Raw genomic sequence first — 23563 nt, 5'->3', positions numbered from 1 at the left:
TAAACCCCTTGACATCGGGCAGTCACCCTACGTGCTACCTGACGGACCTGTAATTAGAGCAGGTTTTATGGCGCAGGAGATAAAGGGCGCACCGGTCTGAAGTTTTTTTTTTTTTTTTTTCAACGTAAATTCAGATTTTTATTAATTAAAAAGAAATGAATAACCGTCTCGATCATTAAGCACTGATCATGGAAGACGCAGTAGCAGGTGGACTTCACAGCTACCGCGCTGACGTCGTGCGCATCTGAAAACGTTCCTGTGCAAATAAAACCTGCAGCCGACAGTGTAGTTATGGAGCAACAAGAGACAACAGGCATCAATGTAAACAGCAGTTATGGTCTGACTTAATACCGCGGTCCAGAGAAACAAGACGTCTGGGGACTCAAGACACAGCGGCTCATTTAGTCTGCATACGTGAAGACCAAAAAAAGAAAAAAAAAAAAAAGAATAAAAAGATTGGAGCATTTCGTTTTATTTTCAGAGAAGAATACAGAAGCATTTTAAAACGCAGAAGAATTTCAAATTCACACTCATCATCCATTTTCAGCATTTCCTGCGGCCCAGGTCCAGGGCAGGAACAGTCTTTACTGCAACACTCAACTTTACACTGCCAACAGCAAGCGGCCTTGTCCGTACGTGGTCTCCGCGGCGACGGAGCCACATCCTCGCCACTTAAACAAAGGTGACGCGAGTGCGGGCCTGGTTGACCTGCCACACATTCAGCTCCTCGTACTCATCCAGCGCCGCCTGGAGCTGCGCCGGGGTGAAGCCGCGCGACACACATCTCTGCTCCGCCTCCGCCATGCGCACCACGCTGCCCGAGCCTCCGCGCCTGGCCCCGCCTTCGCTCGCCAACTCCCTCAGGAGCGAGAAGATGACATCAGATGGCCTCTGAGCCCTGGAGGAGAAGAGGATTCAGGCTTGGTTTATACATGGTGTACACCACCTCCAGACAGTTCGGTACAAGCGTATTTGTACCAAAATGCGGAATTGTTGGCTCCGCCCTTATTCGGTGATTAACCACAATCATTCACTATGGCAACAACTAACAGAATTGTTGTAATATACTTTTTTTTTTTTCCCAATAGAAAACGTTTGAGTGAAATTCTAACAGTTAAATCAGTCAGTACACGTCTCGTCCTAAAAGATGATTATCTTGCAACTGGCCACCTCTCTTTAACCCAAAGAAACTCTTAACATTTTGACATAATAATTCCGCTTTGGCACTGAGATCAGGACACATTTTAGGCCCAGTTGGCATCCTGTCTCCTTCTTTGTGACATCCAAGGCTATGCGGTCCCGTTTGTACAGGAGCCAAGCATTGATCACAGCTAGGATAATGGTGTGACAGCATTTATCAGACGCTCTTATCCAGAGCGACTTACAATCAGTAGTTACAGGGACAGTCCCCCTGGAGCAACTTAGGGTTAAGTGTCTTGCTCAGGGACACAATGGTAGTAAGTGGGATTCGAACCCGGGTCTTCTGGTTCATAGGCGAGTGCGTTACCCACTAGGCTACTACATCTGAGCGAGGACTGTATTGCGTGTCTGCTTCCCAGTACATGCGGATCTCCGCCATTTGAACTATTCCCATTTTCAGATACATGCCGATTTTCTGCTCGGGTTCCTCTTTGTTGGATGATTATGGATGTTCCATTCTTCTGAAAACTGTACTGATGGCTGTTAATCAGCCAAAGCCTGGATCATATCCTCGGTCACAAACTTCTGAAAGTAATCCAGTGGTGTGCAGAGGGAGGGGACACCATTAGTGATAGCCTGACCAGAACAATCCCTTTTTCAGCCAGCGATACCGTTCATGGGGCATTTCATGGGCATGTGGATTCACTGTTTCTGTTGCGATGGGAGCATCAGCAGTAAGGTGCTTGTTGGGCACTTTACGTTCCTTCTCCACTTCACTGATATTTCCATACTCCTCAAAATCACTTGAATCAGAGTCAAAAAAACCTTTCCAAGCCACTGTCCCCATTCTGGATGGTTTCAATAACATCCTGCATGCGGTGGCAGCTCTTCCTGGTTTCAAACATTCTGAAATTTACGACTGGTCCAGCCTTGGATTAGAATAAATGATGGTCTTACAGATATTAACCTTACATTAAGTATAAGAATATACTCCTTTTTTTGCATGAAGTCACACTGCCCTGCAGACCCCCAACCGTTTCTCAAAACACACCCAATCAGAGCAGACCAGGTGCATCATGGGAAACAGCTGGATGCCACCAGAACTGTAACTTAATCCAGGTTCCAATGACGCGGGAGTAACATGGTCGTTCTGGGGCGTCGAGTTTCTTTGCACCACCGCTGTTCGATGGTCGGTCGACGCACTTTGCGGAGGGGGGGAAGGGCGGGGGTGTGGGATACGGGCCAAACGGAAACATTTTTTACTAGTTCCATTAGCAGCACCCCATGTCGCGTGAGCTAAAGCTGTAAAAAGTCTGAGGAATTTAGCACTTCCCGTCAAGACAGACATCTCGTTAAAAGAAAGCGCCTCGATAGAAGTAATTCTACATGGAAAAGTACAGGCAGAAAAGGTTAAAAAAAAATAGAAATAATAATTTGGGCTTCTGGAGGCTCAGGGACAGACCTGGTGTTACTGGACTTGTCTGGCTGCAGCGAGTCTTTGGACATCTCCATGAGCCGCATGGCCTCGTTCACGTCTTCTTTCTCCACCATGTCCACCAGTCGCAGACGAGCCTGAGGAAGGGCCGGATGTTTTAAGGGGCACGACTTCTCGCTTCACTCTCGATACTAAACCGGAGGCCAGAATTAAAATCTTATTGACCCATTTTGTTGACCCCCCCCCTCCCCTGCTGAGCTGTGCCGGCACTGTCAGACCGAGACAAGTGCAATGCCCTCTGAGACAGCCAGCAATTGCCCAAGTCTCCGCCTCTCAACACCAGCTAGTCTCTCCACGGTGACCTCGCCAGTAGAGCCGCAGCTGACCAGCACCTTGACACGGTCAGTTTTGCATGGGTTTGCACAGCGGCTCCAACGCACACAGGCTGACTGCCAACCCTGCAAAGCTGACCGTAGTCACGGCTTCAAACCTCCTGCGCGGACGATGGACATCAACGCTGGTCACGGGGCGCCGCCTGGTGGTCGACGGTAAGGCAGCACACACCCACGGTGTGTCAAGAAGTGCTGGTTTTGCAGTAGGCCAATCAGAAAGCTACCTGCACAAACAGCACTTTTGACACCCAGAGGCAGGGGACAAAGAAAAGGAAGAGTTTACTGAAATCCGAGTCGGGCCCACGGTTCTCAACTCTCCTTCATTATGAATCATGTTCCTACGGTAACGAAAAATAGTTTACAGGCTTGCTCAGTTCATGTTCAACTACGGATATCATTTCATAAAAACGTGTTATAGCACCACCGGGCACATGACGCGCGGCATCTGCGTGTGAAAGAAGTGCTCACACTGCAGTAGGCTGGGTATGACCACTACCTGCACTGTAAGCACTTTATCACAGACAGACCTAGGCAAGATCGACGGCGACGCCCAAACCGGCCACACGGCGGCAAGCGGGCCTCACCAGGGCGGTGGACAGGCGCAGGATGGACAGCAGCGTGCGGGCGGAGGTGAAGGTCGTGTCCTTGCTGACGCGGGCCTCCTTCCTCATCTCCACGTAGGCCGCAGTGATGTAATCAGCCAGTGCCTCTGGCACCATGGGCTGAGACTTCTTACACTTCGAGATGTAGCGCCTACGGAATCAGATTAAAGAAAAAAAGAAAAAAAAGAAAAATAAATGATTTGACTTGTTATTAGCTGGTAGAAATGCTCTTGAAAAGACTGAAGGTCATACAAGGAAAAACTAAAAGAACATTCTGCATTTGGACTATACCAAAATTCTGACCTGTAACAAAATTGCCACCAAATAAAAAGAACACAAAGTGAATAGACATAAAAATAGACATAAATAGACATAAAAACAGCCAAGATGTTTTCCAACGAGTTGTTATTACCACACCGAATCGGTTTTTATACCATGCTGAGCTCAGATCTCGCGCCGCGTTGTGCGCTACGCTGTGCTCACCGCATGAGCTTCATGTCGATGGGTGTGAAGTGCGTGGGTGGCTGCCGGCAGTGCTGGTGCACGTATGTGATGTGCTGGGCGAGGCGCAGGTCGGCGTCGGGGTCAGGCTTGTCTTGAATGAGCCAGAGGAGGTCGAAACGCGACAGCAGCGCAGCGGGGAGCTGGATGTTCTGCTCGATGGTCTTGCGGGGATTGTAGCGGCCGTAGGCAGGGTTGGCCGCCGCCAGGATGGAGCAGCGGGCGTTCAGAGAGGTCATAATGCCAGCCTGAAAACACGAGAAACCATAGATCGCACAACCTCGAACGACAACATCACATAGCAGCTACATATACACAGACTACACAAAAAATTTATAATGAAGTACAAACGTTTAACTGATGGGGACGTACCTTGGCGATAGAGATGGTTTGCTGCTCCATAACCTCATGGATAGCTGTTCGGTCAGCATCAGCCATCTTGTCAAACTCATCGATGCAGCACACGCCCAGGTCAGCCAGAACAAGAGCCCCACCCTCCAGGGTCATCTCCCCAGTGATGGGGTCGCGCATAACAGCAGCCGTGAGGCCCACCCCTGAGGAGCCACGCCCAGTCGTATACTGACCTATACAGAAACGAACAGGAGGCAAGTCAAGTTTAGCGGATTAAATAAAAAAAAAAAAAAATAATAATAATAAAATGTTCTTTTTAAATAAAACCCGTAGACACCTACTGCGAGGAGCAAGTCTGTCGATGTAGGACAGCAACTGCGACTTGGCCACTCCAGGGTCTCCCATCAGACAGATGTTTATGTTGCCTGCAAGGAAATTTATATTAAGCATTGAAACTGGTATCTATTAAAAAGATTGCAGCCTTCAGTTCTTCCCTATGTTTCAAATTCTTATTCCACCCCATAGCACAACAAGAAATGTGTTAAAATGACTAAAGGTTACATCACTGGATTAAAGTGTTTTGGCCACACCCCTTACCTCTGATCTTCATCCCACGAGGCGCCTGCTCCACCCCGCCCACCAGCAGCAGCAGCAAGGCCTTCTTCACGTCCTCGTGACCAAAGATCTCCGGAGCAATGGAGCCTGCCAGCTTTTCATAAAAGTCCTCCTCTGGAAGTTAAAAAAAAAAAAAAAAAATCAAATGGTTTTATGGTGACGGCAGATTTTTTTTTTATGTTTATCACGCACTCTGCCACCAGACACACCTGTGATCTGGCGCAGCTCTTCCTCACTCAGGTCCTCAGTCCCCAGCTCATCATCCTCAGTCTTGTTCATAAGCATGATGCTGTGAGCCTCAAGGTACGTCTCAGACAGCAGCCCCTGAGAAGACGTCAGAAACGGATCAGCCCTGCAAGATTTGCTACAGCATCAGCGTTAAAAAGTTAAAGTGAAGTGATTGTGATACACAGCAGCACAGTGCACACGCTGAAATGTGTCCTCTGCTTTTAACCATCACCCTTAGTGAGCAGTGGGCAGCCATGACAGGCGCCCGGGGAGCAGTGTGTGGGGACGGTGCTTTGCTCAGTGGCACCTCGGCGTATTGGTATTCAAACCAGCAACCTTCTGATTACGGGGCCACCACTGCCCCGTGAACAACATGTGACAATGCACGCTTTCGTTCTGCCATTGGTCAGACTCTCACCTGTACGGCCTGTCTGAAGCCGGTGCGCAGCAGAGGAAGGAAGGTGCCGGAGACTGCCACGTGGTCCCCTGGCTGGGCGACTCTGGTGTTCTCACCGCGGGCGAAGATGGTCATGCTGCGAGGGATGTTGCCCACCGGCACCTGGTCACTCTGTGGACAGGAGGAACAAAGTCGTGACATGCATTCTCCACATTCTGCCATACAGCCGGCGTATAGGCTGCTCATTTAAACCGCCGTTTTACAGGCTCACTTTTCTTGTGAACGACTTGTAAATGATTCAATAGCAACCTGGTTCTTTATTTGACGATAAATGAAATAAAAAGAAAATCTAAATTAAAAGGGCAAGTGTTTTAAAGGCTTGAACTTTATTATCATCTCGTCCTGGTGACTTATGTGAAAATGGATGCTGAGGCGGTGATGATTAAAAAAACAACATTAAAAATGCATGTTAAGAAAGTTGGTAGAGTAATATTGGCCGCCACAAAGCTTTAAAAAGCTGTACTTGTCAGCCTTGGGTCTAACTTTTAAGGCCTGATTGAAGCTCTAATCCGTGGCTACATCCTCTCTACCTGACTGGTCCAGGCTACTCACCTCTCTGTCTGACTGCAGCACGCGAACTTTCAGACGTACAAGAATATCTAGACCACGGCCAATCAGAGATGAGCCCCGCCCTTCACAATCTCTGATTGGTTTAGAATACGATAGGTTCCTAATATGAGTCTGTTGCTCCCCCAAAAGGCTGGTCGAACCGGTGGGACCTTAAATTTTTTTGGTTGCACTCTGGAGTCCTGTCAGATGTGCTTACATGTTCCTGAATGCGCAGTTCCTGGAACTTGACGAACTTTGACCCTCTGGTTTGCAGATAAAGTCGCCCTCCGGACTTGTTGGTGACACATTCCTGACTGGGGCACATGATGAGCGGCATGAAGGTGGGCGACTGAATCTGTTAAAACAGCAGGTCAAGAGGTTAAATGGCAGTCAGATGCAGGTCTTACAGAATGTGACTTTACCGGTAAATCTAGAAAGAAAAAAACAACACATGAGGCTTATGTGCAGATTCATTTACATACTTTGATATTCCAAACTTGATTACTTCAGAGTAGTCGCAACATCACATTTAGTAATTCCAGTTCACGGTCACTCTTACCGGCTGGTACGTCTCAGCACCACACTGGTCACAAGTATAAGTGGCCACAGCCATCATGGGCTTAACCTCTGTAGCACGGGTCACAATACCCCGTACGGTCACCAGATGACCAATGCAGTCTGCCTTCACGTCACGCACAACTTTGGGTTTGGCTGTACTGGGCGGGCGGAAATAGACCTCACTGAAAGGAAGAGAAAAAAAATAAAATTATATATATATATATAATCTCACACACACACACACACACGAGTGTTCGAAAATCTAAGCTCCCAGACCAGAACAGAAAAATTAAACGACACTAAGTCTACGCGAAAAACACCATGACTGCAGTGTGCGATCAAGACTCACAATCTTCTCATTAGCTCTGGTGGATATTGATTTCTGGGATCACGGGTGTCAGCAGGGTCACGACCTCTCTGCTCCATCATCAGCCGGTGCTCTATGTAAACATCCAGAGCATCCTTTGCCACCACCTGAGCAGAGCACAAACACATACAAGTTATACGAAAATATTGAGCAATTATCTACGGCCTTCACAAGCGCCAAAGTGCATGATGAATTTACACCCAGGCTGAAAGGCACTATATTAACGTATATTAAATCATTAATAAATATTAAGGCACTCAGTCAAAAGCACAGCAAAATGGAAGAGCAGCTGTATTATTTAGCATTTTCACAAATTATTTGAAAGACCAACTTGTGTGTGTGTAAGTTCACAGACATACATGAATTTGTGAAAGTAAAGGTTTCTAGGTTTTTGTTTAAGGAGTAAGAATGTCTGTGGAATACAGAATTCGCTGCTAACTTTACTGTGGTTTTTAAGTCACACCTCACGCTCGCGGTATTCCGGCAGCAGCTCATGAACCGCATCCGCAAACAGGTTGGTGTAGCGCTTGGCATTCTCGCAGATGCTCTCCACCAGCTCAGGGTCTTCCTCTGCGATGTCATCCAGGTCCACCGCCAGCGCCACCTGCTCCCTGTGAGCCAGAGACACCTGCCGCAGCGACACTGGGTCAGAAACGCCGCACTGACCGTTCGCCAGAGACGATACGCGACCCACGGAAAATCCGACTTACCAGCTGTGCTCCGTATTTAAACACCTTCTTCCCAGAGTCATCCTCGCTGTAAAACTCCTGGAGGAAGCGTTTGCACTTGTCTGCAAGTAACGGGGAGTTAAAAAAAAATAAAAGTATATGAATTTAAATGGAGAAAAACCAAATGGTACATACACAAAACAAATTTGCCGACATTTTAAAATGTTCTGATGCAGCTCCAGATTCACCACTAGAAACCGGGTAAGGAGACGAATTTTTTTTTTTTTTTAAATCTGTGTCTGCACTTGAGACCTAAACAGCAGGAAAGCCAGTCCAGTGACAAACACGGGTCACGTGACCAGCCCCTCCTGCACAGAGGATGTAACAACAGAGCCACCAAACCACACTTTTCAACCCCAAAAGACACAATTCGAGCGTCTCGCGTTCACAAAGAGTGGATTTTTTATGCTATAATAAAACCATGTTGGAAAAAAAAAAAAAAAAAAAAATACGAAACACCGTGATTCTTTTTTTAAATGCTATTTTACACGCCATAAATGGTAAATATGCTGGAAATGTCCTCCGCAGTCCTTCGTGGCAGCATCGTGGGGTAGATGCGTCGCCACCCCGGACCGAGGCGGGTGGGGAAAACGCGACCCCCCCACCCACCCTCTTTACCGGAGTCCGACCTTTCCCACTAATCCCGGTGAGTCACCGTGTTTACGGCCGAAGTCGCGCCCATCAGCGGCACGGGTTCCATTCGGACTAGTGCTAAAGGCCGAGAAGCACGAACTACGAGAAAACACACAAACCGTGAGCGGCGGACGCGCGGTGCCCTCGCGGCGCGATTTGTCCACCGCGGCGGTCGCACAACTTCGCGCCCTCCGCTGTTTTTGTAAACAAAGAAGCACATGGCTCGCGAGCCTCACCGCAGCCCTACGCACTTCCGGCACAGGCGCGCAGCAAAGTAGTCCCTCGTCCTTACGGCAATGTGGCAAGAAACGCAAACAACCGAGTCCGGGAGCGCTGCCGCCACAGCCCCGGGACAGGTAAACGGCGGACCGAAGCGACCGACCGGACTGACGCTCGGATATAAGAACGAAGACCATGCGGCGGATGTGACAGCGACTCGCCAAATGCTGCAGCGCACGAACGTAACGACGTCATGACGCACGACGTCGCCGTTTTGTTTGTTTCAACAAGTCACTAAAGAAATGTTTTATTATCCGAATCACTATGGACTTGTGTGCCCCCCCCTTAGAATCAGGTGATATTTAACAGTTCAATTTGTTTCGTTAGGACACATCGCAAGTCTGATAACCAAATTTAACATTCCCGAGGGGGGTCTGATTTGTAGGATGGTGTTGGTGCAAGTAAACAGGAGATGGAAACGCTAGGTTACTTTACAAAATACTTGGTCCTGGCTCCAAAATGGTCCTCTTCAGTCTTGCCTTTATAACCGAAAAGGGGGTTCTTCCTTTGTGATCGACCCCACCTCTGGCTCAGAATTTGACTGACACGTGACTACTTACTCGTCTTAGAGAAAGTATCTGGTGTGTTACAATGAACTGGTGCAAGCATAGATTTACAAAACATAGAACTTAACGAGGCCATGTCGTTGAATAAGTAGTTTTTTTATCGTTATACTTTTGGACCACCCAAATGCTCATTGGGCCACGTGCTCTTTGTCTGAGAAGTTGCATCCGGGTACTTCCGGACGAGATGAACTACCGCCGGTCACTAAAAGCACACACGTTCAACAAGTTATTACAGACAGCCGATCACTATAAAAAAAGAGGTTACGCCAGCAACCATTTAACTACCTAATGATAATAATATGGAAGTTTTTTTTAAGGTTACGGATGGCCATACTACCACTAACTGCGCGGTCTATGGACTTCAAAGTAAACAGTATTATTTCATAATTAATTCAAAATCATCTTACTTAAATTCGGAAAACTGAAGCCTTGATGCCGGACAGGTTAAATCGGACTGATGTGTATTAAACCAAAAGTAATATTCGCATAACCTAAAAATCCACACAGATCGCCGATAACACAAAATAACCGGTAAGTCCAGGGCATCGTCTCCAGCTTTTTACAATTAAATCACCGACGAAATAACACTTACGAATCCATTAAAATAAAAAAAAAACTAAGTGTTCAACAAACCCTTTTCTGCCAAGTAGTCCTTGGGAGCCATGATTGCCGGTGGGAGTATGTAGCTGAACTCTGCAGGCTTGTGGTTTTATTTGTTATATATAAGAAAAATGCACTCGTTTTAGGCTTTAAAGTATTCTGTTCAGCCTCTCCGCTGCAGCTCCTCGCTCATTCAACTCAAGCGAAGCTTCTCGGGCTGCGAAAACTGGCGCGAGTCTGCCCGTCCGTTCCACCAATCAGTGCGCACGAAGCTGCTGCCACGGGCGTGGCTACGGCGTGGCGCGAAAACCGCGGTAAAGAAAGCAACCACGTGACTGGGGCGACCAATAGGCCGAATGTCAACAGTGGCGCGAAAAATGTCTCGATTGATAGGGAGGTCAAGGGTGAGGCGGTCACTGACCCAGTTTAAAATCATTGCCAAGAAGAAAAACCTGTTTGAAATCTTACTTTGTTCTCTCTACAGTCATAAAAATACCACCAAAAATCGTTTTAGTACAATCTGACAAGCATTTATTATGAATGCATCTGCGAATGATCCAACATAAAACATAGCAAATTAAAAAAGCCTTAAGGAGGATTCACTTGTAAATTAATACATAACCAATTTAAACCGTTAAACATAGAAAATGGCATGCTGTTCAATTCAAAATAAAAAAAAAAAAATCAAAAGGACATTTTAAAGCTTTATCAGTAGAAGAAGCCCTTTCAGATGTGTAGGATGTTCAACAAATGTTGGCACGAACCTGAATTCTTAGTAACTCCGTTAACAAGGAAATTACATAGACAGACTAAAATTTTGATATCGGATAAGGGGGTTTTAGCACATCAAATTAGGCACTGATCACCAATCATTAATTGCACAAATTATACATTCCCCAATGAGACACTGATTACAGAACTGAAACAGAAAGGGTTCAGCTTGTATCCCGTCCCGCTGTAGAACTTATTCTGGAACTCCACCCTATAATGAGAGAAAGCATTTCTTTACTCCTCCATCAGGACAAATATGAAATAACAGTTTATACAGCACAACATATTTAAATGATTACTTGTTTTTACATTATCACACAGGTAAAAACTTACCAGTGCAATCTCAGAGCATGCAAGAATGCAGATAGCCCCTCCATGACCAGCAGGATGGACACAGTAAGCACAGCAAAACCAGCAAAAACAACCGACAGAAATACAGATCCCATGTAGGACTGGGACGACAGGCCGTTTCTCATCACCATCGTCCAGAGTACCTCTGACAGCTCTGCAGTAGACAGAAACACCAACAGGAGTTAGAGAAGCTGTACTGAAACACACAATGCACATTTCATACCTTATCAAGACATAGGGCATGATAGGTATAGCTGGTGTGGGTTTGACTCACGTGCATGGGCCAGACTGAGAGCCCATAGTCTCAGGTACGATGCTGTGTTGGAGATGCAGCCCAAGCAGTACTCAATTGTATGAATGGCCTGATGCATAAACTCATTTGTAGCATCAAACTCCTGGATATAAGAGGAAAAATATGTACATCTTACACTGTTCTCTTCTTCACAATGAATTGCAAAAACATGTTTACGCACCTCCTCCTCTTTTCCTCTTCCACCTAGCTCAACCTCTGCCTGGTGAGCATTTATGGAAGCATTCTCAGAGAGCAAGGGACTCTGGTCATCCTGAGGAGAGAACAAACCCATGAAAATAGTCAAAACATTTAAAAATCTCGCCAAAAGTAGCCTACATATACACAATTGCCATTCTTTGACTTACATTAACTAAATGGTAGGTTCTCCTTCGTCTGTGCGTCACATACTGGTGGATGGGTTTTCCTAGCAGCAGGACAGGAACAGAGCAAAGGGCCACAACCACTAAAATCTTCTGGACCACCGGCTACAACAAAACAGAATTGTGGTACATGTTCAGTTATACACAGATCACATAAATGAATGGCTGACATGTTTAGAATGAATAAACAATACATGGAAAAATTTGAGCTTACCTGTGCTTCAAAAAGATTAGGGTTCTCCTTGTTCTCAACGAATAAGAACATGTCGATGAAATGGATGAGAATACTGGGTGCCGTGTTAGAGTCCGCAGGTCCATACGCAATCCACTTAAAAATTACCATAAACACAAGGTACCCAAATAAGCACAGCATGAACACCAGTTCCGGGATGAGCACCAAAAACACACTGCTGAACTTGCGGAAGTGCCTGAGGACAAAAAAAGATGTCACTTTATAAAAGGGAAAAAAAGACATCAAAATGGTTTAAAGTCAAAGAAGCTGAGTTCAAACATACGCACATGTAGTTGAAAAAGGACAAAGAAACACCAAAGGTCATATGAATGATTCCAATGATGACAGACATCTTCATCTTGTAGGAGTTAAGGAACGTCAGTTGGTTACTTGCCAAACCCCAAACCTAGGAATTTTAAGTTTTATTACAACAAACTGATCATACACATCACAACTAATTCCAATTAAGCACTATTTATATTGTCAACTATGTTCCTGTTACATACTGGGTCAATGCCAAAAGGGTATGGTCCAGTAAAAACTCCAGTGATATTAGGGTCCAAAGTCAGCAATGGAGTGGTCTGCAGTGTTTCTGGACTGTGACAGAGAGGGACAGGTTAAGTGTAAACACTGATCAAAGGATTTGGAGAGATAGACTATGATGAATTGTGTAGTAGAGCACATACGTCCAGTTGTAATGAGTAGCCATGGGAGCTATATGCCAGCTAGAGGTGAAAGGGCTAAGTCTGCGACTGAAACACTCATTGTAAATAGCTCCAGTGTAGACAGAGAACAAGCCCATCAGCAGGATGAGATAACGGCCTCCAAATAACATCCGCCAGATCTGTAAATGGAACAAGAAAGGATTTAAATACAATCATATCTTCCCAGTTCAAAAAAATTGGGAAGGTTATCAATGATCAACCTTTACATAATAAAGTCGTTCAGATAATGCACACGTTCTGGATACAGTGGATAACACACAAAAAAAAAAAAAAAAGACTTTTTATACCCATTGTATATGTTTGATTTACCTCATTAGTATTGTTCCTCAGTTTTGGATCTTTCTCCTCTAGTACCATCCAGAGAGCTGCCACAGCCATAAGAAGGCCATGACCAACATCACCAAACATGACAGCAAACAGGAACGGGAAGGTGATTGTTGTATAAAGAGCTGAACGAAACATCACTTCATCAGTCCACAGGAACAAACTGGACCTTGCGTGTGCACGTGTGGGAAAGAGAAAGTGTACTATGTGCTACCTGGGTTGACCTCTCGGTAGCTGGCCACACCATAGGCATCTACGATGTTCTGGAAGCCGGCAGTGAACGAGTTGGTGGGGAAGAGGGTGGGGGGAGAAACAGTCGTGGGTAGCCGGTTGTAGAAGGAGTCGACCCCACTACCACTCTTTCTCTGAAAAAGAAAATAAATACAAACATTAATGAAAAAACTAAACAGTGAATAAGAGATTAATTAAGTGAAAATGATTCTTCTCCAGTAACTAGACAATCCAAATTCATCAAGGACAGTCCTGGATACATATTAATAAGTGTCTCAAAAATACAAATATACTCATTCATTTTAAAACCCCTTGATTTTAGCTGTCTAGTACATTAATAATGCCATCTCCTGTAGCTTAAATCTTTTCCCCATTGCAGTCAGTTCTTGTAAGAGTCACTACAGTAATCAAGCATGGGCAGTGGTGGCCTAGCGGTTAAGGAAGCGGCCCCGTAATCAGGTTGCGGTTCGAATCCCGACCCGCCAAGGTGCTACTGAGCAAAGCACCGCCCCGACACACTGCTCCCCGGACGCCTGTCATGACTGCCCACTGCTCACTCAGGGTGATGGGATAAATGCAGAGGACAAGTTTCACTGTGTGCACCGTGTGCTGTGTATCACAATCACTTCACTTTCAATACAAAGCTGTGCTGCTGCATTGCAGCATTGGAAGATGTGAATATTTGGTTCAGAACTGTATTATCTAGAACTGTATTCCTCTGTTGAACAGTTTATCTCCTGTTAACAGTAACGATTCACGGTAAAGTACATTTTTTAACAATGGTGGCCAAATATTTGGACATGAAAACGGTCGTTCTTACCCCTCCCTCTCTCAGGGCGCTCTGCACGGCCGGCAACTGGTTGACGGGGCACCAGGCCTCAGCGATGAGGCACTTCTCCGTCACTGAGGGGCTGCAGAGGTTGAGCACCAGGTGCACGGCTTTGCACTTCTGCACCCGCACCTTCCACTGCGGCAAAACCACCAGCGCCCGCAGCAGCAACTGCTGCAGGTACTGCTCCGTTTCAGACATCACCTGCAGGTACAGGCAGGAGAGGCGCTTTCATTTGTGCAATGGTTCATTTGTGCAATGAACCAGTCCATTGTCACTTTAAATCCATATCATGTGTGATCTATATATATTTATTTGTATATGTACTATACATTTACATTCACGGCATTTATCAGACGCCCTTATCCAGAGTGACTTACAATCAGTAGTTACAGGGACAGTTCCCCCCTGGAGCGTCTTGCTCAGGGACACAATGGTAGTAAGTGGGATTTGAACCTGGGTCTTCTGGTTCATAGGCAAGTGTGTTACCCACTACGCTACTACCACCTATACAGTTGTATTGACAACAAACCTCTCTTGAATGTCTTTTGCTTGACCGGGAGTTCGGGAAAATTAAATAGCTGATCGGGTCCTTTATAATTGGTGAGACATTACAGGGTTACTCACCGACCTGATGTCTTCAATCCTCCCCTGCAGGCCGCTGAGAATCTCTCCTCTTTCAGCCACGCCCTCCGGGTAAGCGAAGGTCTGAGTGTGGAAGCTGTTCGTATTTGCATATTAGTGGGACACGAGATTTAAAATAAATAAATAAATAAATAAATAAGAACAAGAAAGGAACTCTGACCAGTCACAGATTTTCTTGACTTTCTGCCCAATCTGGTCCCCCCAATAGGAGATGAGAAAGATCTTCCACTGCACCAGGTCCCCCTGTGGCTCGCAGTAAAGCAAAAAACTTGTCAGGAACCAAGGTTTTTGCCAGAGGAATGTTCCGGAATATGCATTGCCACTCCATACAAGTGTGTTTTTCTTGCCATCTAATCTGCAGATCTTTTTTTGTGAGTAGATGCCCGACAGACGACCACACAGCGCCGTCTCACCGTTTCTGGAAGCTCCAGTTTTTCCTCCATGTCACGGAAGTCGACAATAATGTAACCGCGGCACGCTCGCCACAGCAGGCGCTCGAAAGCAGGTACTTTCCAGGGGTGCACCACTCCTGCCACAAAGCTGAGACGCACATCTTGCCGGTTTTCCGGAATGCCAGCGGTGTCGAATGATGGAGGCGGGGCCTACCGATACATTTTAATGGCAGTTACTGACAAACGCATGACGTAAAATACCCGGTTCGCCGTTGCAGGCCTGACCTGTGAGGCAGTGATGGAGTGTGTCTTTGTGAGGACGCCTCGGTACTGGCTGAGCTGATTCAGTTGAGCACGGAGACTGTCTCTGTTCCTGGAGACCTACCGCGAAACAAAAGTACAACAGCAGCTCAGCCACTCTGTTGTTTATCAGTGCCGTTATATAAGACATAATGTGTGCATGAACGCATGTCTTAATCCGTGGGCTGGATCCTTCATAGGAGAAGGTCTGGAAAGATCTAGCCTTTTCTTGAAGGCTGCAGCCTCTGTGAGTTGCTAAATGGGCCATAAAAACATCATTTTGTCCTATCATAAAAACTTTTATCATAGTATCAGAAGTAATATGCAATTTCCAACATGTCTTCTGTTAAGAAAAAAAAAAAAAACATGCAATGCATTAGGGAATTAACTGGAGAAGGACGCACTTGATGGCCTTCTGAGTTGGACTGTCACATACCATTTACACCAGACAGGAGCTCAGTGGGAGCCGCAGGAGAATACGTCGCAGGCCACGCCCACAAAACAGAAACAGACGTCCATATCGCTAGAAGAGCTGTAATTTCCTCAGCGCTCCACGTTACTGGACTTTGGCTCTCCACCATTTTCTCTTCTAAAGCTACCGATCGCACTGGTAAAGTTTAGGGGCCGGGTTCGGTGCTTGTTTTAGGGCAGAAACACCTTTTTTGGTGGAAAAGCGTGGCACTGGTTCCAAAACCAAGAACCAGAACATTGGGAAAGGGGTACAAATGTCGGCCCTATATTGAAACACAATAATGAGATCGTGGAGGTTCGGTTGCAGCTGTGACCAGCTACCTCTTTCAGCTCCCGCGCCAGCCTCTCGCCCTCCTCCTCGATGGTCAGCAGCTCTTTGGGTTGTGGGGCCGGGGGGGTTGGAACCGGCGGCTGGAGAGGTCCACGGAGACTGGGTGAAAGAGAACGCCCGATCTCCTGCTCCAGGAAGGCTGAAACAAAAGGACCAGGGCTAGGGAAGGAGCTGTGGGGTTTTTTTTCCCGTTATTGAGGTCGTCGACTCACCAAAGGTTTTCTCCATTTCCTCACAGCGCCTCACCTCACCCACAAATTTCCTCTGAAACGCATTCACGTTCGGATTCAACTGTCACAGAGGGGGGGGGGGGGGGGGGAATATTAGTTCATGTTTAAATCAAAATTTGGCCTTTTTTTTTTAACTTGAGCGAAAGTCCTCACATCTCTGAATTCCACGATTCCCAGCTCCCCCAGCTCACTGACGCAGTTGTACGCCGAGTCAGACTGGAGGAACAGCTGCACCAAGCAGACCTCCTCGCTGCGGAACAGGGACCCCATACTTTCCTGCAAGGGGAGGAAAGGAGAACGAAGGTTTAGTCACACGCGTCCAGATGCAGACTCACAGTCAGCTGACAGGGACAGTGCCTGGCCTGTCTGCTCTCCTGTGAAGGCCCGCTGTTCAGACGATGAGCATTTTTATAACCGGATTCATGACACCTGAACAGGTTTACATCTGCGACAAACACCACCAGGCCGCAAAACAATAAAAAACAAAAACTGATGGCTGCGCCAAATTTCTGTACGTGGGCTTTAAGCTATTTTGGCCAGAAACACGGAGCAGACTCGGTATTCATTCGAATTTCATCACAACGAAGCAGGTTCTAGACCATATTTAGATCTGTATGTTTGTATCCGTAGGTACCCTAACTTCCCGAAAGACACATTTCCATAATGCGGCGGAAGAAGTTATTTATAGGAGTGAAACATGAAAATGAGAAGAGAAGAAGCTCTTTCAGGTTCTCTGCACCTGTGGCTCGGACCCGAACCATGGCGCCCGCAGCGTTTCACTCGACTTATTGCTCAGGTCGTCTCCAGTCCCGTCCTTCTGTATAAAGGTGGTCGGCGGTTCACGTCGAATCGGGACAAGCTCCGATCAACTCACTGCAAATTCCACCACGTGTAAAATATGTCACGGAGCAGAGCCCACTCCGGTCACCGCCGCTCCAAAACGCGACTCTCCAGACTCACCGGTTAGATGTTGTGATGGTTTAGTGCTGACTGGCCGCTCTTTCCGCCCATGCAGATGGTTTCCTTGTTCTCTCTTCCCCCTCCAGTGGGTTTTACTTTAATGCAATTCAGATTCTGTCGGACTGAAACGCTGAGCGAATGGCGACGTTCGCGCAGCATTCAGTAAAAGAAAGAAAGAAAAAAAGAAGACCCCACGAACTTGTGCGGGACACAGAAGGGCGCAAATTCCGCCGCTTCCCGTTTCTGTTGGAAAATCACGTGACGCGTCACGTGGGCGCGGCCCGGTAAACACGGACCGGCGTCCGGCTTAAAACTACAGATTACTTTGAGGTCGGTGTCGCTGGTAAAAATAATTAAAACATTAAAAAAAATAATAAAAATGACCAGGAGAAGCTTTATTTTAGATCTTTATTAAAAAGCAACAGAGATACAATTGACGGAGCAATGAATAAAATATACATGCTATAAACTCACTATGTCTGAGATTGAGACACTTGATTTTGATGAGACACTTGAACAGTACAAGGGCGTTTGTTTTTCATTCTTTTTTTTGCACTTAATTATGATTGCAGGATTGTGGATCTCTTTAGTCAAATGGATTTTAAATGAGTCATAAAAAAAAAAAAAAACCCACACACAAAGAAAAACAAAATGTCACAGAAACGTGGTGGAAAAGCTAATGGGAGGGGGAAACGGTCCTATTCTAATAACCTAGAACCACTGCTTTATACTTATAGAGAAAAAAAAAAAAAAAAGTTAGATCGCAATAGCAAATGCCACATCCTACAGACTGTAGAATTTGAGACTTCGGTCCATTCCGGCAGAGGACAGGAACTGAGCGTGCTCGCCAAACGCCACACCCGTCACGAGGCCAGAGTGGTCTGGGGGATGAATAAAAGGAACAGTGGAAGTTGTACAAAAAGAGGAACATGAAAGAGAAGGTAAAAATAACTGTACATTCATCCAGAACTGAGTCATGTGTGTAAGGCACCTGAGTGTTAGTCAGTAACGGTTATACACAGATCAGCCATAACAATATGACCTTATATTCAATCTGGAAGTAAGCAATCATTAGCAGATCCTTTAGGTTTTGTAAGTTGTGAGGCGATCTGTGGATATTCATGTAACAAAACTCTCTTACCTGTAAAGTTCAGCACTTCAGACCACTGCTTGCAGATGTAGACTCTAATATCAGATCCACCAACAGCTAGGTAAGTACCACTCTGATCGAACACCAGTGACTTGACCTGAAATGACATACAAATAAGAGGTAAGTTTATCTGATTTTAACACCTTAAAACAATCACACACAAAACGATTTAAATTGAATATGTAACCATATTCAGCATGAAAGCAAACCCCACTGACCTCATAATTATTTTCCAGTGAGATTGTTTTGAAGTTCTTCAGCTTCCTCAAGTCCCAAAGCTTCAGGGAACTGTCCTGAGCACCTACAAAAACAAAACAAAAATCAGCCCATCAATAAAGGTTATCAATGGCAAATAATCTTGCTGTAGTGTTCCACAGCATATTTTTCAATAATTGTATGGTCTTACATCATTAATCCAAATGAGCATGGATTAATGGTGATTTCTGCTGATCTCGTGGACTTACCAGTAGCCAAATAATAACCGTTCTCAGAGAAAGCGATAGCAGTGATGGGGCCAGAGTGGCCAGGGAAGTTAGCCACATTGGTTCGCTCCTTCAAATCCCAAATCTTGATCTGGGAGTCGGCAGTTCCCGTCCCAAAGATGAGACCATCAGGGTGGAACTGAGCACATGTCAGCGCTACGAATGAGAGATGACACAAAGCACATTACACAATGAAATGTGAAATGGAAGATACATAAATCTGTGCTCATTAAGCAGTGATTGATGAAACCAAAATGGAAATGTACCGCAGCCTGCTGCTTCATCAGTTACTTTGGTCAGGACTCGACCAGTTTGGATATCAGAGAAGGCCCAATACTAGAACAGGAAAATGAGGTTCATAAGCACACTTGAGTGAACGTCCTTCCTTAAAATAAATGGCAGGAGGAGTGTTTGTGTGTTGTACCTGGTCTTCAGAGGAGCTCAGCAGATAGTCTCCTGTGGCATGGAGGGACAGGCCAGTGACTGCAGCGTCATGAGCTCGAACGACCTGCACACAGTTGCTGCCGGACACGGACCACACCCTAATGGTGCTGTCAGGAGATGCTGAAAACACCAGGGACTGAAGGGGGAGAAAAAAATACAAAGAAACACACAAATGCATGTCAGCGCCACCCTGTGGTACATTATAGGACAGTGTTTGTGTTCCTCAAGGATTACGGTTCTGACAGCACGTATGAGCAGATACTGCAGAGACAGGTTGCTCAGCTTGGAGAACGTATTCTGGCATGTTTTCCTCCGCTGAACACGTGCAGCAGGATTACCTGAGATGGATGGAAGATGACCGAAGTGACCTTTTTGGTGTGACCTTTAAGTGTAGCCACAATCTGCTCCTCCTTACGGTCAAAGACCACGACATTCTTATCCGCACCACCTGAGGGCATAAGACACAGAGGAAAATGACAATTGAACGCAAAGGTGGACAGATGGATTGAAAAGGGGCAGTGGAGGTGGTGTTGGGGGCTCACCTGTGAGAACTTTGTTGGTGTCTGTGGGACAGAGGTCCAGAGAGAGGATTCCTGGGATACTGGCACTGTGAAGCCCCTGGGTTTGAGAAGAATTGAAATTAGTAATTCATCCATCAACAGTGGTGACATCAGACAGAGCCCGGTTAGATGTTGCTTGGCCGGGGCCATATACTAAGCGAGCTGGCCACTAAAGCATATTGGCTTGCTCTAGGGGGCTAAACCCAATGTGTTCATCTGATATTATGATTATTATGGATCCATTTGCTCTACGGGGACAAAGTTTACCAAACAACGCTTACTTGAAAGAACATACATATATACACACACACACACACACACACACACACACACACACACACACACATATATATATTAAATGAGCCATTGGTTTTAAGACGACATAAATATTCTTCATTATTTATTTATTTACTTAACCACCATCAAATATAATATTCCAACACATACTGTTATTTTTAGAAGGGAAAACCTAGATATTCATATATAGGAAAGTCATTATTAAATGTACTCACAACATGAGAGGCAACTTGTCTGTACTTGCTGAGGTCCTCAGCACGGACCAGTTCTTCTGGCACAGTCTTCCCCCTCTGGAAGCAGGACATTGGATGAGTGACTTACAGAAATATACATACACTTAAACACTCAAGAGACTGAACTGACACAACATATTATGTATTATTGCACCGTTCCATTTTGCACAGCAGTATTTGCACTGTGCAAAGCAGTATTTACATTACACTCATTTCACTGGTTTATCGCGGTCTTCTGTGTTGTCTACATGTTGTTTGCCTTAAACACTGTGTTCGCACTTTATGTAGCCCAATTTGCACATGTGCACTTTAGGTCAGTCCGGAACTATGTCTGGTTCCGGAGAAACGTTGTTTTCATTTCACTATGTACTGTCTAAACTGTATCTCAGTACACAGTCCTTTGGCCAACCTTAAGCACAACCAATCATTTTGTTTTCTGTTTTACGTGAATGTAAAAAATGAACACAATTAGCATCCATACCTTCTTTCTCTCTGTGGTCAAAACAGTAGCCTTGTCTTGCAGCTAAAGAAAAAAAAATCCATCAAAAACAATAACAGATTTGCATGAAGTGAAAGTGGTACATTTGGTTACTGGTGTAAACATTTTTACTGTATTAGACAAAGTCTTACCTTCTGTATGATGTCAGCAGTCATGCCCACCTGATCATTAATATCCATAGGTTCTCCACCAGCACCCTAAACCCAGAAAGATCGACGCGTGTTACTTAGTCAGCATTAAAAGATACTTAATGCTTTAATTGTGTCTTTTGCAGAGTAACTGACCACAGCTGCTGGCTGAGAGGCAGGGATGGCCTGTGGGACAATCAGCCCAGCTTGAGGTTTGAGAGTGGCAAGAGCTGAAAAGAGATAAAATCTAATTAATGCAAGAAAACAGCGCTTTATCAGCAAATCACAAATGCAAGGCAACTGTGGTCTATACCTAGATATAAAATTCAGTTTGAATGTTTCTTCTCTTTACAGTCTGACATGAATGGCCGTTTATATGAGTTTTATCTAATCATCAGGATCCCTGCAACATCATGTCTATTAGTGGGGACATTGCTGTAGCGATTCTCACCCTCTCTGGCTGCTGTAACTTCCTTGGTGAGACGGGCGATTACCCTGCAGGCCGCATCATGCTGATATAGGGCATGGGAGAGCTCTTGGCGGGTTGTCTGAAGCTGCTGCCGCAAAGTGAAACTGTGCAGCATCACTGCGTCCTGAGAAAAACAAGGAATTTCACAGGAAATAAAAGCGCTTAATACAAATTGCTCTCAACAATGGCCATTTGAAATGCACAAGCTGAACTTCTCGTAATACACACCCATTCATCCTGCAGGGATTTGAGGATGGCTGGAATACTTGTAGCTGATGGAGCCTTTGGGCGAATAGGATGGGACACTGGAACGCAAAAAAAAATATTTTTGGGCTCTGATATGGATGTGTGGTGGCTTTCATTGCTTAAAGCTGCACTGTAACAAACTGGCTTTACACAAACGAATAGATCATGAATAATATTAACCTACCGAACGACTGCTCACCAAGGGTGATGGGTTAAAAGCATATATTTAATATATCATTGTGTGCTGTGCTGTGTATCACAATGACAACCACTTCACTTTCTTTACACCAGCATTTATTAAACGAATGTATTATTCATGTATTCAATCCACCTATTTTAGGTAAAAGTGAAGTGATTGCGCAACACACAATAACACAACGAAATGTGTCCTACGCATTTAATTAATCACCCTTGGTGAGCAGTGGCGCCCGGGGAGTGGCGTGTGGGGACGGTGCTTTGTTCAGTGGCACCATGGCGGCTCAGCAACCTTCCGAATGCGGGTCCATTTGCCCGCTAGGTCACCACTGCCTAGTGGGCATGTATATGTTACACATTAATCCTAAACATATTGGGCCAGTTTCCTGTTCACAGATTAATTAAGACTAGTCACAGAAAGTCTGCCATAATGTCTTGATGTCTTTAGAGTGACTGCTTATATGAATTGACAGGTGCATGTCTGATTCCATAAATGTGGACTCATTTATTAGTAAATGGAGTAAAATGGATTTCCAGAATTCTAAACCAGACTTGACCCTGGGCAATACTATCTTACTACTGGGTTTATTATAGTGACTTATCTGCATGAACTTAGGGTAGACCGTGTTCTTGCCCTTCCCAGCATGCACCGGGTGGAAAGCTCTCCCCTCTCCTCACCTTTGATGTCGATGAGCTGCTCCTCGGACAGCGGCTGCCCGTTCATGGGGTCGGCTCCGTTCTCGGCAATGTACTTCTCGATCAGGCGCCGCTCGAACACCTGGTTCGAGACCGGAGACACGCACGGGTGTTCGGGCACCTCATTGGAGACTGTCAACGAACCGCAGAACCACACGCATCAAACAAGATAATTTTTTTTAAAGATGAAGGATGTAAAACAAAATTATTCATTTGCTTATGATCGCACATATTATAAACATTGCAAAAGTGTCGAGTGCAGCTGACGTAACTTCGCCTTCTCCTCGGAAACTTACTTGCACAAACCAGCGACATGATTTCCGCGTAAGGAAACAAAAAATCCGAATTATTTTCGCTCTGGCTGCCTCTGCTTTATTAAAAGTTAAAAAGCGGTACGCTGGAGCCTCGCACGTTTTCCGTTCGGCGGCCGCTCAAAAAGCCCAGTGCATGCTGGGAAGGGATAGTCCTCCAGCACAGTCTGCTGTAGTTCTTCGAGAGTTCCTCTAGATGGCAGCATGTTTTAAAAGAAATATATTTTAGTTTTTTTCCTTCTCTGTCTGTTCCTTGAACGTCTATTTAATTGCGTTTGCACATGTAAATCGATGTTTTTAATGCTGCGAACAAGCACACAGCGGAACTTACAAACAAAAAACAATCCCAACGAGCGCATTCAAAATATCACTTCCGGGTCGGATTGGT

The 23563-nt window shown here is 45.6% G+C and overlaps 3 protein-coding genes across 7 annotated transcripts; all 3 read right to left on the bottom strand.

Annotated features, from left to right (window-relative positions):
• Positions 1 to 464: 464 nt before the first annotated feature.
• On the bottom strand, positions 465 to 10232 carry mcm7 (minichromosome maintenance complex component 7). 5 transcript variants are annotated; one of them, XM_028960374.1, is made up of 15 exons: positions 10035 to 10232; positions 7906 to 7985; positions 7659 to 7823; positions 7178 to 7302; positions 6830 to 7010; positions 6488 to 6625; positions 5683 to 5832; positions 5246 to 5360; positions 5019 to 5150; positions 4763 to 4846; positions 4443 to 4654; positions 4053 to 4318; positions 3552 to 3720; positions 2603 to 2712; positions 465 to 898 (listed from the first exon to the last, which is right to left on the bottom strand). In XM_028960374.1, exons 1-15 carry the CDS (start codon positions 10063 to 10065, stop codon positions 673 to 675), a joined length of 2184 nt encoding a protein of 727 aa, XP_028816207.1. In that variant the 5' UTR covers positions 10066 to 10232; the 3' UTR covers positions 465 to 672. The 5 variants fall into 5 exon arrangements, with proteins under 5 accessions (XP_028816207.1, XP_028816209.1, XP_028816208.1 ...); XM_028960376.1 differs by lacking the exon at positions 10035 to 10232 and adding an exon at positions 8793 to 8988; XM_028960375.1 differs by lacking the exon at positions 10035 to 10232 and adding an exon at positions 8676 to 8811.
• Positions 10233 to 10519: 287 nt separating this feature from the next.
• Positions 10520 to 17706, bottom strand: LOC114767968 (V-type proton ATPase 116 kDa subunit a-like). The gene is made up of 20 exons (XM_028959953.1): positions 17466 to 17706; positions 16659 to 16781; positions 16488 to 16566; positions 16266 to 16414; positions 15459 to 15554; positions 15195 to 15383; positions 14942 to 15024; positions 14764 to 14857; positions 14128 to 14340; positions 13291 to 13441; positions 13062 to 13201; positions 12714 to 12871; positions 12534 to 12624; positions 12315 to 12433; positions 12010 to 12223; positions 11781 to 11900; positions 11597 to 11686; positions 11398 to 11518; positions 11106 to 11277; positions 10520 to 10983 (listed from the first exon to the last, which is right to left on the bottom strand). The coding sequence occupies exons 2-20, from the start codon at positions 16773 to 16775 to the stop codon at positions 10887 to 10889; spliced, it is 2493 nt and encodes an 830-aa protein (XP_028815786.1). The 5' UTR covers positions 16776 to 16781; positions 17466 to 17706; the 3' UTR covers positions 10520 to 10886.
• Positions 17707 to 17859: 153 nt separating this feature from the next.
• On the bottom strand, positions 17860 to 23298 carry LOC114768229 (pre-mRNA-processing factor 19). The gene is made up of 16 exons (XM_028960399.1): positions 23161 to 23298; positions 22847 to 22996; positions 21956 to 22032; positions 21710 to 21851; positions 21415 to 21488; positions 21262 to 21327; positions 21113 to 21154; positions 20614 to 20688; positions 20084 to 20159; positions 19880 to 19989; positions 19522 to 19677; positions 19364 to 19433; positions 19080 to 19253; positions 18834 to 18916; positions 18607 to 18712; positions 17860 to 18346 (listed from the first exon to the last, which is right to left on the bottom strand). Exons 1-16 carry the CDS (start codon positions 23177 to 23179, stop codon positions 18249 to 18251), a joined length of 1518 nt encoding a protein of 505 aa, XP_028816232.1. The 5' UTR covers positions 23180 to 23298; the 3' UTR covers positions 17860 to 18248.
• Positions 23299 to 23563: the final 265 nt, after the last annotated feature.

The sequence above is a fragment of the Denticeps clupeoides genome, chromosome 18, assembly GCF_900700375.1.
Source record: "Denticeps clupeoides chromosome 18, fDenClu1.1, whole genome shotgun sequence".
Lineage (NCBI taxonomy): Eukaryota > Metazoa > Chordata > Actinopteri > Clupeiformes > Denticipitidae > Denticeps > Denticeps clupeoides.
The sequence above is the reverse complement of the archived record's forward strand: the minus strand, read 5'-3'. Positions and strand labels throughout refer to the sequence as shown.

Excerpts from the sequence above, each read along its gene's own strand:
- mcm7 (XM_028960374.1), bottom strand. The coding sequence starts at position 10,065 with ATGGCTCCCAAGGACTACTTGGCAGAAAAGG. Across the intron at positions 7,824-7,905 it reads TTAAATACGGAGCACAGCTG|GTGTCTCTGGCTCACAGGGA; the intron begins GTAAGTCGGATT and ends TCGCTGCGGCAG. Across the intron at positions 6,626-6,829 it reads GTGCTGAGACGTACCAGCCG|ATTCAGTCGCCCACCTTCAT; the intron begins GTAAGAGTGACC and ends CTGTTTTAACAG.
- LOC114768229 (XM_028960399.1), bottom strand. Across the intron at positions 21,489-21,709 it reads AGTTACAGCAGCCAGAGAGG|CTCTTGCCACTCTCAAACCT; the intron begins GTGAGAATCGCT and ends ATCTCTTTTCAG. Across the intron at positions 20,689-21,112 it reads TGACCACAGAGAGAAAGAAG|AGGGGGAAGACTGTGCCAGA; the intron begins GTATGGATGCTA and ends TCCTGCTTCCAG.
- LOC114767968 (XM_028959953.1), bottom strand. The coding sequence starts at position 16,775 with ATGGGGTCCCTGTTCCGCAGCGAGGAGGTCTGCTTGGTGCAGCTGTTC. Across the intron at positions 15,384-15,458 it reads ACTCCATCACTGCCTCACAG|GCCCCGCCTCCATCATTCGA; the intron begins GTCAGGCCTGCA and ends ATGTATCGGTAG. Across the intron at positions 12,625-12,713 it reads GCTACTCATTACAACTGGAC|TCCAGAAACACTGCAGACCA; the intron begins GTATGTGCTCTA and ends TCTCTGTCACAG.